This window comes from Balaenoptera physalus, assembly GCF_965194825.1.
Source record: "Balaenoptera physalus genome assembly, chromosome: 18".
Lineage (NCBI taxonomy): Eukaryota > Metazoa > Chordata > Mammalia > Artiodactyla > Balaenopteridae > Balaenoptera > Balaenoptera physalus.
In genome coordinates, this window is record NC_138899.1 from 9,483,252 (window position 1) to 9,500,092 (window position 16,841).

The 16,841-nt window shown below is 36.8% G+C and overlaps 1 protein-coding gene across 5 annotated transcripts in view; it reads left to right on the forward strand.

Moving 5' to 3' along the window:
* The window catches only part of FGF14 (fibroblast growth factor 14), a 626,727-nt gene that overhangs the window by 606,217 nt on the left and 3,669 nt on the right, over positions 1-16,841 (forward strand). For all 5 annotated transcript variants that reach the window (XM_082434707.1, XM_082434709.1, XM_082434710.1 and 2 more), the window contains one exon: positions 15,200-15,398. In XM_082434707.1, the coding sequence (XP_082290833.1) occupies positions 15,200-15,398 (199 nt within the window). The remainder of the gene's footprint in view (positions 1-15,199; positions 15,399-16,841) is intronic.

Here is a 16,841-nt window from a genome sequence, read left to right on the forward strand (position 1 = left end):
TCGTGCATGCTATGGATATTGACAAATGTAGGACATATACAACGACATGTACCACTACAGAATCATACAGATAATTTCACTGCCTTCAGAGGCCTCTGTCCTCCACCCATTCATTCCTCCCCCTACAGCCCCTGCAAGCCACTGATCTTTTTACTCACTCCATAATTCTGCCTTTTCAGGAATGTCGCAGAGTTGGAATCATACACTCTGTAGCCTTTTCAGATTGGCTTCTTTTACTTAGTGATATGCATTTAAGATAACCCATGGCTTGATAATTTCTTTTTATCACTGAATAATATCCCACTGTATGGATTTACCACAGTTTGTCTATATATTCGTCTATTGAAAGCCACCTTGGTTGCTCCCAATAGTAGGAAATTACAAATAAAGTTTATGCAGGTCTCTCTGAGGATGCAGATTTCACCTCATTTGGGTAGATAGCAAGGAACGTGATTGCTAGATCATATGATAGGTTCTCTTTTTATTTTTTTATTTATTTTTATTTTTTTGACGTGGACCATTGTCAACGTCTTTATGGAATTTGTTACAATATTGCTCCTGTTTCACGTTTTGGTCTTTTTGGCCGCGAGGCATGTGGGATCTTAGCTCTCCGACCAGGGATCCAACCCGCACCCCCTGCATTGGAAGGCGAAGTCTTAACCAGAGACGGCCAGGAAAGTCCCCGGTTATCTTTTAAAACACAGTTTCAGCACCTCATCCGCTTTCTTGAAAATCTCTGGGGCTCATCTTTGCTGATGAGAAAGTCACAACCCCACGGCACGGCCAGCACAGTTCGCTGTATCCCAGCTTCACGTCACCACACGGACCTTAGCTTCCAGCCACACTGGCCCAAGACTCCTACCTCAAGGGGCTTCTCGTAATTTCTAGAAGGCAGTTCTCTTCCTTCCAAGTGGGATGCTTTTTCTCTTTCTTCTTCACCTTCACAAACTCCGATTCACCTTTCAAAAGCAGTTATACTCCAATAAAGATGTTAAAAAAAAAAAATCAAAACCTATAGCTAAATAACATCACGTTTCAAAAGCTTGTCCCCTTCTCCAGAGCAGGAATAGCTATTCCCTCTTCTAGACTCTGCCTCTTATGTCTTCAGCACAGCATGGGAAGCTCCGTATTGTGATTGCTAATGTAATATTGATCCCCTCTACTAAAAGGAAATTGAAACTCTTGAAAACACACACACACACACACACACACACACACACACACACACACACATACTACTTAAGGGAAACAATTTAAATAAAACATTGTGGAAAATTACCCTCTAAATATTTGAAATAATGTTCTATAAAAGGACAGAAAGTACTATGTACACTTATGTTACACATGTAAGCTTTATTTTGCCCAAGAATATGGAACTGCAGTATGTGACCTTTCAAAAACAGCAATAAACACACACCAAATGTCATCCAGTTCCACAAGCAAAAAACCTACACACTTTGCTTGACACTCCCTCTCCCTTAGCTGCCAGGTACAATCACAGGGTATTGACTATTTGACCTCCTAAATATTTCCTCAGTCTGCCCTTTTCTCTCCACTCCACTCCACTGCCAAAGTCTTGCCTGGTATTGCAGTAGACAGACCAGCATTCTTGTATCCAAACTGGCTCTCTTTTCCATTCTTCACACTTTAGCCAGAGTGGTCTTTCCAAATGCCTACCTGATTGTGACATGCTCTGCATAAAAACTTTTAATGTTCTCCCAGTGTTTCTACGGAAAGACCTAAACTCTTAACGTGACTATCTAGTTTGGCACATGGTTAACACACAGATCTCAACTCCTACTGCTGTCTCCTTCACACTCTGCATTCCAATTTTGGTTTTCTTTTTGTCCTTCAAATGGTCCGTCTCTGCTTCTGCCCCAGGGCCTTTGCACATGATGTTGCCCTCTCCAGGAATATTCTTCACCCCACTCGAAGCCTAGTGAACTCATGCTGATATTTTAGATCTCAGCTCCGATTTGAATATTTTTCCATACCAACTCAGGCTAGGTCAGACATGTTTGTTACGTGTTCTCATGGAAATCATTCCTTTTCTTGTAGGAACTTGTCCTATTTTGTAGTGATATGATCAGTAGTGTAAATAATTGTCTCCTCCCCTAGACTTTATGCCCCAAGAGTACCAACTATATCATTTTTGCTCATTGTGTATATCTCCAGATCAAGAACAGTCACTGGCAAGTATATAATGTCTAAAATTCATGCATTTATTTAACCGATAAACAATGGATAAATAAATGCATGAATTTTAGATATTATTAAGTATAGAATAATGGAAACATGTTTCCAAGTGTTCACAGTATTCAAATTTATTATGTAATATCTGGGACAGAATGTTTAGTATTTGTTTAGTATTAGTATTATTTATAATTAATATAATTCTTTCCATTTCATAGTGTCACATTCTCAACTAGCAGCCTGAAAGTAAAGCCATTTAATTCATTAATGCCTGTAAAATTTCATAATATAACATGAAAATAATTCAGTGGTAATTAGACAATTAAATCCATGGCAGAATTGAGCTTCATGGTGACAGCTTCACCTGGGTAGAGTCATTTAGCCAATAGGTTGACATTTTCCTCTCCCCAGACACTCTTCTTCCCAGGAAGTGTTACTATTGCCTCTTTTCTTACTTTCCTGACCTTTCTCTTCAGTGTTCCATGTTTGTCCTTTTGTGTTAACCTTTGGAATTATCGAACAACTTGCAACCAGAATCTGGGAAGTCATGGCTGATGTGTTTCTAGCTAATAAAGCAAAATCAAAGGAAAGCAATCCTCAGGTTATCATTTCAGCACCACGTGGGCTTCCTCTGTATTCCACACCTTCAGTGTTGATGATGATTCTTTTTCTTTTTTTTCTTTTTGTTAGTGTTAGTGATTCTTTATCAGATACTGACCTCTTTTATTCCAGTAAGATGATTTATTTGATATTCTGGGGGGGAAAATTAAACCTCTTACATTTGGTTCCTATTTTCAACATTGTTATTATTAATAATTATTTGCTCATTAGCAGTAATATGTACATAAAATATCAAATGGATAGAAATAAAAACATCTTAATCCATTCCTTATGTGGACCTATGCACTCAGAGATGTAAAATCATCATCTATGACATGGGATAATGCTATTCTTCTTCTTGAAGCATTTTTAACAGCATTATTAAATCAAACAAAATATATGTGAATGGCCTTTGAAAATCATAAAGCTCAATACAAATTAATATTATTCAATGAATATGGCATTTTAGGAATATTGTAGAACCTACTTGTACTTCCTTCATTTTTCTATGGAAGCTTGCATTTTATAGGTTGGATAAATGGATAGTTTTGATTATCTGTTTGGTTTTGTTTTTGTTTATACAAATAAGTGGTTTTGACTGGGTACGTTTTTATTAGGAAAAATCCACAATGCAAACACACACAAAAAAAGTTTTATGGAAAGGTCTAACTTAAAGTGGAGCTTAAAGAAAAGAAAGTAGAAAAAGCTTGTAGATGCGTGTAGAAATAGGCCTAAGGAGAGAAGCATGCAGAGCTGTAAGAATAGTTTTAAAACATAGTTCAGAGAGTTAGGTGGAAGAAAAAAACTGATGAAAACAAGCCCATGTTCACTCATAGAATTTGGCAAAGTGAAAGTCACAGTTAAATATTTGGCATTTTTATATTCAGTTTCTCAAGATAACACGGGCCAAAACTTACAAGGAGATGAAAGAAAACGTTGATAAAGGAAGATAAAGCAACCAGACTCAGTTTGGGTAGGACACGGTAAAATATTGAATTGATCGAACTACAAAAACTAACAAACTTAATTTTTTTGCACAGCAAATTCTGCTCTTGTTTTGGCTAGCAAAAAATTCTAGTGCAATGAATTGAAAATGTTTGCTACTGTATGTGATAATATCTTGGTCTAGTTAAATATAAAAGAGCTGAATATTTTCTGCAGCATTTGTTCCACTCAGGAAATCTTTGTTGCATCACCATTCCCCACTCCCACCATCACCACCACCATTAGTACCCTGATGCTAAGAACACAGGTTTTTTTGGTTGTTTTCCCCCAAAGCTTTAGAATCCCTTAATTATGCACTCATTTCTTAAATGCTATCTCCCTTTATTTCTTTCTTCTATTTCTGGTATATGAAATGTTTGAGGGACCTAGACCAGGTAGAAGATCACACCAAGTCAAGTCCTAATCCAAACTCAACACTCAAGAGACATTAGGGAAATGAAATGAAATAGAAAATAAAATAAACACTAAGATGGCTGATAACTTTAAGTAATTTATCCAGGGGATTTAATAATCTTTTCTACTCCTTCCTTGAGGGTCATTCATTGGAGAAATTTTGTTCTGGAACTATTTTACGTCCCTTGCGGTTGCCCTGCCTGCTGTCAAGGCACATTTCCTGTCTTTGATTCCCTTTTAGAGTTATGTATACTAGGTTGACCAGGTATAACCAGTGAGGTCGAGCCAAGGTCAAAAACTCAGACAGCCTAGGATCCATTCCTGCTCTACCACTTACTAGCTGTATAAATTCTCACCAAGATACTTAACTTTAGCATCATACTTTGTTAAAAGGAATAAAATGAGGTAATTCGTGTAAAGCATTTAGCATTGTGACTGGCTTACATTAATAAAAAAATAATAATTGCTACTAATTCTCACTTTAGTTCTCCTTTAATTAGATTTATAGTCACATCCAACCCTGTATATAATAGAGCGGTGTTCCCTAGACTATTTGTGGTGAAGGATAGTATTTTTAAAAATTTTCCAATCTTTTGCAGAGATATACTTTCAGAAAATATAATCAAATTAAGTTACTAGAAAATATTTTAAGTACAAAATAAAAGTCCAGAGTTTTTATTTTTATATTCAACAGTTAGTAAAAATATTTTGTTAAATTGCTATAGAAGTTTATAAGTGTTTTTGCTCAGTTTTGTACTTGTTTCATTGCAGACCAGAAATAAATAATTTGTAGATAGGTACCAGTTCGTGGATCATGCTTTAGGTATTACTATGATGTGGGCTGTGCAATAGATTTTATTATTTACCTTTTGAATGAGGTAACCTCATTTCTAAGATGTTCAAATGCTTACTGATATTATCATGGTTAGTGTATATATATATATATATATATATATATATATATATATATATATATATATAAATTTGGCTTTATGTAATATGTGTGCTGTAACAAAACTACACGTCACTAACTGAATCTGAAAAATCCTTAAAGGATGAAGTAAGGCCAACACTCTGACTTCGAGACATTACTAATCTCTGATGAAGCCTGTGAGTATTTCTCAGACCAAGAAACTCTTTGCATATTACAGTATGCATCTGCTATTATCATGACATTATTCACTCTGATTGTTCAGAAAATTATTAAAAAGTCATGGCAGCACTTCTCCTGGGTTTCATCACATACATCCAGTCTGATTCCTTTCACATAAAGCACTATCAGTTTTATGTTTTCTCTTTTAGGCAAAGTTATATACAATTGACCCTACACATGTTGGAGAAGTCTTCTATTGAGGAGCTGATGTACGACAAAACACCAGAACCATGTGATCTAAGAGCTCAGTTTTTAATCACAAATGTAAGGGAGTGTAAGACTGCAGTGAGTTAGAGGGAGGGTTGGCAGCAGAGGGTAGCCAACTCAGTTTCTGTTCTGTTCAGCGTTTCTTTAATTGATCAATGGGGGGAAAAGGAACGTACAGCTTGGGTAAAGGGGAGAAGAGATTCATTTTGAGTACTCCTATGTATTCTTGTTTCTTTAAACTCTTTTAATAGTATACTTTTTCCCCCTTAACAATTATATCCTAAGACATGTGACACTTTTGCCAAGATGACAGCATATATCATTCATTACTGTTTTCCATCTGTGTTTGATTTCACATGTAGTTAGATGTAGATAAAGAGCAGCTGTATAAGGTACATATTTTCTGAGTTTTAACTGAATAATAATTCAGTTGAATTAATTATCTGTACCGGTTATCAATTCCTTAATGATACCATGTAGCAAACAATGAGTGCTGAAGCGGCCTATAACAGTTAAGTGTATTAATGCTTGTGCACCTAGAGTCATATGGAGATCGGCTAGGTGGCTCTGTAGGTCTTGGTAGGACTTGATCACCTGTCTGGAAATAGACTAGTTTAGGTTGGGCAGCCTGGCTGTGTTCCACGTGTGTCTCTTCTCCGGCAGGCTAGCCCAGGGCTGCTCTCAGGGCAGTGGATGAGGCTGAGAAGGCAAACCCACTGTACAAGTGCTTGTCAAGCCTCTGCCTTCTTCACCTTAGCTCATAGTGGGAAGACAAGTCACATTACATGCTATGAGAGCTTTGATCCAGGGAGGGTGAAGAATTCAGGCCATTTTTGCAATTGATCACATATCTAAAAAAGTGCATCTCTTCAATTGAATGATAAGTGAGTAGGAATAGTTAAATTATTCATCTTGATGAAAATAAATGTACTTGGGCAAGTTAGTTAAACCCTCTGGGCTCAGTTTCTTCGTTTCTAAAATGGGGATAATAATGGTACCAATCTCACAGGATTATAGTGCGGAATAATTAGTTGATTAGGTAAATGTGTAGAACAGTGCTTGGTATAGACGTATGCACAGTTTGACTGTTAGCTGTAGTTATTAACATTATTATTATTACCATCATCTTCATCATTATTATTATTTTGAGGCATCACTGTTAAGCACTGACAAATTGTGAGAATGGTATGTGGTTGTATTAATACTTTCTTAAACATATTTATTTTGTGATATTTTTGCTAATATTTATAGCACTGATACCATCTGTTCATGTTACAACCATTATTATTTTAGGAATTATACATGTCTATATTCTAGAGAAAACAGATTTAACATTATAGAACTAGTTGGTACATGTTTTAATTATGATCTTAAAGCTTCTTATTTAAAGATATACTGCAAGTGCTTTATATTTTTGCTTCCATTTCCTTGCTTTCATAAATTTTATACTAATCTTAAGATGGTAGAAAGCTTATGAATAATGCCAATTTATTTGATATTTACTAAAATTTCGTGATCATATATTGATATTAATTTGTTCTGTATGGTAACAGGAACATATACCAATGCTTCCCAAGCTCTCATATGCATACCTGGGGTCTTGTTAAAATGCAAATTTTGATTCTATAGGTCAGCCATGGGGTCTGGAAATCTGCATCTCTAACAAGTTCCCAGGTGAGGAAGTTGCTATTGATCCCTGAATACCACGCTTTAAGTAGCAATGATATATTTAAGATTATATATATGTATGTATAATATATATAAAAATATATATATATACATTAAATAAATGAAATAATTAAATTACTTAATATGAATCATTATAACAAAAGTTGTTCTTGCCACAATTGTTTAAAAGCATAATGTCATAAAAAGAAAATACATATTAAATATAACATAATAAAATATAATATTTAGTAAATGAAATAATATGTCTAAAGATATATATTATCAAACATCTCTAAATGTCAAATAAGGTCTTTACTGGCAAAACAAAGCCTTCATTTACAATTTTGTTTCCCCAGAAACTAAGTAACAGCTTCTGGTCCTATAAATACAAGTACTTGTGGAGACTATTTTGTTGGTGAGAATATACTCAAAATCCCTGTGTCCTATAATCAAATAAAAGCTGCCTCTTAAACATGTAAAAAAGTATACTTTTTTTCTCCCTGTGGGCATTAGTCACAGCCTGATATTGTACATATTTGATTATGTAGAATTTCAGATAAATAAAATGCATTAGTCAACTAAATTTTCTACTTTTGAGCATTAACTACAAATTATTTTTTGTTTCAAAATTCATGACTATAAAATCTTCCAAAAGGTCAGAATATTCTTCCCTTTATATGTAATCTTAAGAGTGTTCTGTATTTCTTTTTTAAAAAACTGGGTAGTGTCAGAACAGTATCATTAAAGGATATAATTAATTTTATTTATTTTTTAAAATATTTATTTATTTACTTACTTGTTTGTTTCTTTGTCTGTTTGCTTGCTTTGGCTGCGCTGGGTCCCACTTGTGGCACGCAGGATCTTAGTTGTGGCATGCAGACTCATAGTTGTAGCGTGGGAACTCTTAGTTGCGGCATGCATGTGGGATCTAGCTCCCCAACCAGGGATCAAACCTGGGCCCCCTGCATTGGGAGCATGGAGTCTTAGCCACTGGACCACCAGGGAAGTCCCAGGATATAATTAATTTTAAAATTGTAGAAGAGGAAGGAGATTAGTATAAATTTCTACTGACCTCAGGATAAACCTTGGTAGACTACATCTCCCAAAGGTAGAAAGGGGAGAAAAAGCTAACTGAGAATACAGACATGTTAAATGGATCATTGAGCTTTCCATCTAAAGGTGTGTCTAATTAAGCTGAAACCTGTTAAGAGTAAATAACTACTACCCTGTTCATGATAACAATTAATATTTGAGTTGTACTTTTGGATTCCATTTATAGATTATAATATAGCTATAGTTTACAATTCAATTTATAATTTACGAATTATTTTTTGTAATGATTTGAACCACCCCTATTATCTTATTTGATATTTGCAAGAAACCTTTGGAATTTGTTGTTATTCTTCAAGTGAGAACTTGAAGTCTGAGGCTCCCTCCTCCTCTCAACTTAAGCCTGGGGAGAAATATTCATAAGAAGTCCAGGGTCAGGGCCATTATTAGGCTGTTGATGGGAGGGGACTGAGTTTTTGATGACTGTAGAATATAGAGATTAATAGAATATTAATAGCTATTATTTACTGTGCATTTATTATGTGCTATTTCCCACAATATGTCTAATATCATTTCTCTATTCTCTCTTTTTAATCTATTTTGGAATTGCCTTGTATTCTAATAAATGCTATAAATTTGTCTGGAATGCTTCTTTTTATGTTTTTCCCTTCGAAACAGTGGTGGTGCTGGTACTAGGCAAACCTGTAGATATTAACCAAACATAATTTTCATGTAGTTGTAGATAAAAACAAAAGAGATGTAGTAACTAAATGGAATTTGTGGACTACTACATAGCTAACTACTTTTACAGGAAGCCCAGGCTCATAACACACCGTAAAGGCTTTTCCAGGGATGAAACTCTGAATGAAAATGCTGATTCAAACTGTATGCATTTGTATACATGAACATAAGTGCAATCCAAGCTTAATTTGGGAATATTTGAAACTAGGTTAACAATCTTAGATCAAAGTTGGCAAAATTTTTTAGCAAAGGACCACACAGTAAATACCACAGTTTTTGCAGGACATACAATCTCAACAACTCTCCTCTGAACTTTGTAGCATGAATTTGGCCATGGGTTGTAGTTTGCCGACCACTGGCTTAGATTCTCAAGGTCACTGTTAGCTATTAGGCTATGATTATGCTGAATTATCTGGGTTTATGGCTTATTTATTGGTTACAAACTATGGAACATGGGTCCTCTATTCCCTCCACCCCCTCCTCTCATCCTGAACCGAGAAGCCCTGCTCGGTGCATGCAAATGGCCCATCACAGTATTTTCTTAAACAAAGACATTTCCCTCAGAAGAGGAATTCTGCCGCTACTGTTAAGATAATAAGTACACCACAGATGGTCCTTTCATTTCAAAACAACCACAACATAAAAGGAGATAGGAAATTTTTGTTTAATTGTTGCGTTTTTCTATTCTGTTATTTGATGATTTCGTTTGGCAAAGTTACAAACTAATATTTAAGCTTCTGCTGGAACTCAACTGCTGTTGATTTCTGTTGTGATGGTGTTGCTGGCTCTAAATATAGGCTGGGCAAGAAGAGAAAAAGACACATCAAACTCCTTATCTATTTCATTTTGGCAGTTTCAAAGAGTTTATATTTGAGCTTAAATTTAAATAAGTCTTCTCATATTATCACTGCCAGTTTTAGAATGTTTCACTGGCACAGTCGTGGTATGACTCAAATAGATAAATACCAGCAGTTAGGTTAGGGCTGCGTTGATAAGCCACCTGGGGTTCCTTCTTTCTTTAGTACCGTTCTTGCCGCTCTACATTGCAGGTCTCAGACTGGGTGCTCAGGGGGCCATCTCGGACCCTTGGTCCGTGCTACATTGAACAACAAAAACAAGAACAAAGAAATAGCCGCCACCATACAAAGGAGATTTTTATCCAGAAATCTGGATTTTCTTACTTCCTTTGAAAAACCAGGAAGAACTTTTGCAGATCTAAGGTTTTTATTTTCCCATGAGAACCGTCATCCTTTCTGCCATTCTGTCCATCCCCTCAGCTCTGAGCCTGAGTAAGGGGCATTTATCCTCACATGGTGCTGTGTTGGGCTGCAGCCCGCAGGCCTGCAAGCCCTGTACTTGCTCAGCTTCTAGACCTAGGAAAGAGCCCAGAGTCAGGGATAGAGAAATCAATGGTTTACTGGACAGGGGGAATCTTACACCTCTGAAGCAAGATCCTGGAGCGACACCCCACGGTGTTTGGCAGATGGCAGGCAGGAAGGGCAGCAGTCTCTGCCCCCCGGGGGGAGGGGGAGGTTACCAGTTATAGGGGGAATTGACATTCGGTTGGCTCATCTGTTACCAGGGAAACTAGCAGAGGGGCATGCCCCTCCCCGCCCCTTTGATAAGCTATCAGGGCGGAGATGTTCTGATCTAGAGATTAGAACAGTCACTAGCTGGGACAGGGGCAAGTATGTAGGAAGGTCAATCAGGTGAGTAGGGTGTAGGTGAAGCAGGCCCTGGTCCAGCGGGGAATGTCCTGAGAGCAGGACAACAGCCATCTTGGGGGGCCTGATCATAGAGGCTAGGTGCTCTGATGACGCCAGCCTGCTTCACTCTCATATCTGCCTGGTCAGTATAGGCATTTGAGTTTGTGGTTCCAGCCACAAACATGATCTCTGGGGAGCTCATCAATTACAATTTTTTCCAATCCTACCTATGGGACTATTCACTGCATCTATCCCTCTAAAGCATATTGTAGGATTCAAACACAAAACTATGACTCTATTAATTGTACAGTTACTATCAAGAGCATTTTTGCTTGGGTTATGTGTGGTGTGTTTTCTTTATTTGGTCAAAGTCACTTTTTCCTTGCAAGGAAATACCTTGTAGAAGTCAGTGCCAAGAAAAATAAAAGATTTTCTCTCTTTAATAATTTGTATTACATAAAGCCTTTCTCTTTTTGTCTCAGCTACCAGGAAGTTCAGAACTCAATTTAATGATGTGTCATAATTCTGATGGTGTCTCTCTCCTTATTTTATGCACCCTTGATTATTAAATTAATACTAATTACTAACATGAATACACAACTACACATGTCCTACAAACAGTTTTCAAGTCCATTTTGTAGGAGATTGGGCTTCAACACCTCAGTATATAATAAGTGTTACTAACTTCTCAAACCATCCTCCACAAAGACAACAGAATATAAAACACTAATCAGACTATATCATCATCATTCCCTTGCTTATTCAAGAACTCTGCATGTCTACCTCTTGCTTATAATAAGAAGTCTAACCTGTTTATCAGAGTGCACAAGACCCTTTATTACATTTCTCTAACCTAGTACATCATTCTGCATTTCGGCCCTCACAGTGTCCCAGTAATGGACTAATGATAGTTTTCCAAATGTACCATGGCATTGCCCACATCTTGTCCTTCACAGTACCATTTACCCCACCTATAGTCCCTCTAGGAAGGTAAGTTTACCACAGCAAATATTGCATTGTACTAGCATTTTTAAGCACAAAAATTTTAATAAAATTCTTCCAGGAAGAATCCTGTACATTTTGGTACATCTGAGGCTGAGCCCAACTGTTCATACAACATTGTTCTCACTGACTAATCATTTAACTAAATTTTGGTTTGCAGAATTGTTGATAGAATTGAAATAACTGATACAGGGTTATTTTTGACTATAAATAATGGGAAACCTTTTCAGAATAAATATTGAGTGCTTACTATATGCCAGGTCCTCTTGTAAATATGTAACGTGTATTGATTCACTCAATTCTCCCAACCACGGTATGATCCTATGATTTTTGTACCCATTTTAGAGATGAAGAAACTGAAGCCCAGGGATTAAGTAATTTTCCCAAAGACTCACAGCCAGGAAGGAGTGGGGTCAGGGTTGAGCCCAGGAGGTCTGTTTCCACAGATGGCATTCATAGTCACCCTGTCTCCCATTTGCAGATTGAAAGTATATTTGTCCCTTATGACAGCAAATAAGTAGTAACCAATCTCAACTTTCATTAGTCCTACCAGTTCTCATGAGAATGATGGGATTATTTTGAACTCCAATATTTCATGAGCAGATTGTATTCTCGAAATGTCTAGAGAAGTCTAGCAAAAAGCATTAGACAATAGTAACTTTGAATGTAGTGTGTATGCATGTAAGTAGGTGTATGCACATTAATTATTTAACCAAGAATAAAGAAGGGTGAAAAAGTTCCAGCCAGTCTCCACCATCACAATCACCTGAAGGCAGTGGCTCTCACTGTGGAAGACAGAATCACCTCCCTGTGAAGTTACTGGCACGGCTTGTAGAAAGGGGATGTTATTGACTTCCTTGGAGTCTTAAGATGCAAACATTTGATTTAAAAAGACTTAGTGACAGAGACGTACCTAACGACTTCTTCCACATCAAGGGTCTTCATTCTCATTCATATTCAACTTAGTCAATTTCGAGTAGAGACAATACACTTCTAATTGCTGATGGTAAGGCAAGCAGCGTCCTCCGTGTTTCGTATATCATGGCAGTGGGGATCAATTGAATATCAGGAAGGGTTGATCACCCTATGGACCTGCATTTCCAAAGCTGGAGGCCTTCCTGTCTCGAGATTAAGGTCAGTCTTCAATGGTCCTCTTAATAAGGTAAGGCTCTGGGCAGACACCTGATATCTTAGTCAGCAGGTGCCAGCTCCTCTCCCCACTGAGTGACTTACTGGGTCAGCCTTTACCATACCCACTCCCAGTTGATTCTAAGACCGGTTTTAACTAGTATTAATAAATAATATGCTTAGCTGCCTTGGCCTGTCTCAATAAAAAGACAAAGGACATGCCAAAGTCTAATGTGTTTGTCCTAGAAGGTGCACATTCAACCAACATCTTATATTTATTAGTCTTAGAGCATTCCATTTTATTTTCCTCACCACAAATGTATGAACACAGACCCTTTTATCAGTCTTTCCTCTGAAGCAGGGCCTGGAGACTGACTCACCGAGACTATCATTTATTAGTCAGAGAACTAATAGGAGGATATTTGGAGAAGTAAAACTTTGCGGAAGACCGGAATATTTATTTGGATGGTATCCAATTCAAACCTGAGGTAGCATCATCTCGAAGAAATAAAGGTCTACATAAATTCCTTTGGGAGGGGGCTAAACCTGTCTTCTGGCTGTTTTAATCTCATCAGATTAATCACTGCAACTATCATCTTTGTCATAAAAAGCACCTGCCATTAACAAAACCTGTTCCCCTTGGAAAACAATTTAACTTTCAGTGAATTAAAGTTATGGGGCACTCTGAATAAATTGTATCCTGCAAGAGACACCACTTGATAATTAACACTCTCATGGGAAATACTGAAAGAACGTTTCTACAGACAATAATGTCACATTCCTTATTATGGCTAGCATAACTTTAACTCTTAAAGGTTTTATATTTTTAGACCCTAAAGGATATGTTTTTCAGAATGTGTATAGAAAATAACTTGTTTAAAAGAAAAACAAAAGTTACTATTTTCTGTAGTCATAAAAATCTATTAAGGTGAAAAAAAATTTAACTACCTGATATTTTTTAAAAGGTAATGACAATAAAGCTCTGTTTTGCATCTGTATTTCATAAATATGGACGAGCACAGTGTTGAGCCTATTTAAAATAGCCACAAAAGCTAGTTAAGTGACTTCCATGGTCTGTAGCTAGGAAGGCTGAATTTTTAAATTATTTTTCACAGAGGTCTCTCTGAAATGCCTTTGTAGGTTAAGTTTTAGAAGTATGTAAAGCTCATCTATGAATATTTGTGTTATTAATGATAATCATAAAGTAGCAAGGTTTGTGTTATTCATCAATCAATGTAGATCATGGCTTTGAGAGTCATGTTAACTCACTGTACTCTTTCCAAAATTTTTTTTTTGGCTGCATTTGGTCTTCGTTGCTGTGCGCGGGCTTTCTCTAGTTGCAGTGAGTGGGGTCTTCTCTTTGTTGTGGTGTTCGGGCTTCTCATTGCGGTGGCTTCTCTTGTTGTGGAGCACGGGCTCTAGGTGCGCAGGCTTCAGTAGTTGTGGCACGTGGGCTTCAGTAGTTGTGGCTCACAGGCTCTAGAGCGCAGGCTCAGTAGCTGTGGCGCACGGGCTTTGTTGCTCCGCAGCATGTGGGATCTTCCCGGACCAGGGCTCAAACCCGCGTCCCCTGCATTGGCAGGCGGATTGTTAACCACTGCGCCACCAGGGAAGCCCTCCAAAAATTTTATTCAGGGCAGCTGTTGATGATTTTCTTCAAGAGTTCCAGGGGGACTCTGAACCATGGATTAGGTCGTGATTTTCAGCTCCTGTCACTATGACCAGCTAACATGACACCTGGCCTCTGCCCCAGGGCTAGTTTGTATGCCAGCTGATTGTCAGGGGCTTAGTTTGAGGTGTCAGCTTGTCTCTTTGTAGGTAAAATGTATCACCCTGTAATATCAGTGACCTAGTGAACAACTGGCAACAGGGCATCATGTAATTATTCCTATGTAAATATAGAAAATAGGCTATACCTTACACGTATATTTTAGTTTGTTTAGTTTGTTGTGAATACAGGATGCTACTTTAGCCTGTTGTTTCTGTTTATACTCTGGTTGAATTGTGTTCTGTTCAACTGAAATTATTTTGAGTTTGCTCCTGTGTTCTATTTTCTAATTAAAGGACATCCATACTTTTGCCTATATATATACACACACACACATATGTATATGTGTGTGTGTGTGTGTGTGTATATATATATTCCCAAAAGTAGCAACTTCTTCTCTGTTCATTGTATGTTGATAAATGTATATGGACAATTAATACCTACAGGAAGAGGTACATCTGGCCATCCCTGCCCAAGGGCTGACTCGTTGGCCGTCATGGGCAAGTGGATGGAAGAAGGAACAGGAAGCATGAGCAAGCTCCCATTCCTTCCTCTAACTTTCATTTCTTCCTTTTCTCTCAACAGGAACTTTTTACCCCTGAATGCAAGTTTAAAGAATCTGTTTTTGAAAACTATTATGTAATCTACTCATCGATGCTGTACAGACAACAGGAATCTGGGAGAGCCTGGTTTTTGGGATTGAACAAGGAAGGGCAAGTTATGAAAGGAAACAGAGTAAAGAAAACCAAGGCAGCAGCTCATTTTCTACCCAAGCCATTGGAAGGTGAGTGTTATGTGTGTTTTATCCCTATCAGATTTATCACACATTTATCTTTCACACTGATGACTCTACCATGGCCACAAGGAGCCCTCATGGAACGCTGGAAATGTTCTTTATCTTGATCTCAGTGGTGATCCACAGGTGTCTACATAAGTTGTGCATCTAAGATTTGTACACTTTACTGTATATATGTATATGTGTGTATATTACGTATATATATACATACACATATATTCCATTAATTTAAATATGTCCATACTCATTTCTCATGTCTCAGATCCTAACTACCCCAACCTCTCTAGCCCCTAAATAATTTAAATTAATTAATTAATTTAAGAAATTTAAAATCGGTAATGACATTATAAAGCTGTGACTATGACAATAGGTATACTAGAAAAACTAAGTTTTGAGTATTATGAAATGTTTGAGTATTTTCCCATTTTGCTATTATCTAGCTGAAAGTAACCACATATTTGTGAATTAGTATAATTACAGGAAATATAAAGAGTTAATAAGTTGGTCTTTAAAGAACTTGTTGATATTAGATAGCTCCCTTCCAAACTGCATAATTGTTTAGTAAATTCAAATGTGGCTTGACCTTCTTTTACACTCAGCTGTAAACAATGAAGCCTTCAGATTTACTTTGATTAGATTTCTGGAGAGGAGGCTACAAAATTTTAATTAATCAGAAACATCTGCACATTTCTCATTAAGGATTCTACCGGAAGTGTCATTTTATCTATGTAACATTTGTTTGGGAACTACCAAAAGAAATTGATATTGAGGCTTTTCAAAAGTGTTTTCTATTCAAATGCTTTTGTTTACCTTTTCCAGAAAATCAGACCTGCAGTAACTAAGTAAACGTTTGAAGCCAGCTTACACGGTTCGATTTTTCTTTTTGTTTCTTATTCCTACAGGAAAGCATTAGCCATCAAGAGAAACGCATATTGGTTTTATAATCCATATTGTCTTTATAGGAATAAGATAATTTGAAATATTGGAAGTTAATTATTAATTATCTGTGGACATATAATTCAGCTTTCAGTTTGCCTAAGTTTGGAAAACCAGTCTTGTTGGTTAATACCATCTTTATAATTTCAGTGATATTGACTATCACTCGTAACTAAATTTGCCTCTAGAATGAGTCATTGAAATGCAAACAATTAGCCACCAGGGCCTATCTAGGAAAGGAAAAATTATTCCAGTCTGAAATATGAGTGAATTATTCTCATCCTATGACAGATCATAAGGAAAATGAGAATAAAAATAAGAAATTAGAGGGTTTCTCTGTTCTTCCAAAATAACGTATCCATGATTTGGCTTTACCACTTCAAGTGAACTTTGAGACCATCAGATATTCAAATGCGAGTGAAAAAATTTAAAAACGAAGTCCATAGCAACTCTACAAAAATCAGGCAAAATCTGGAAACCAGCTATTTAGTATAT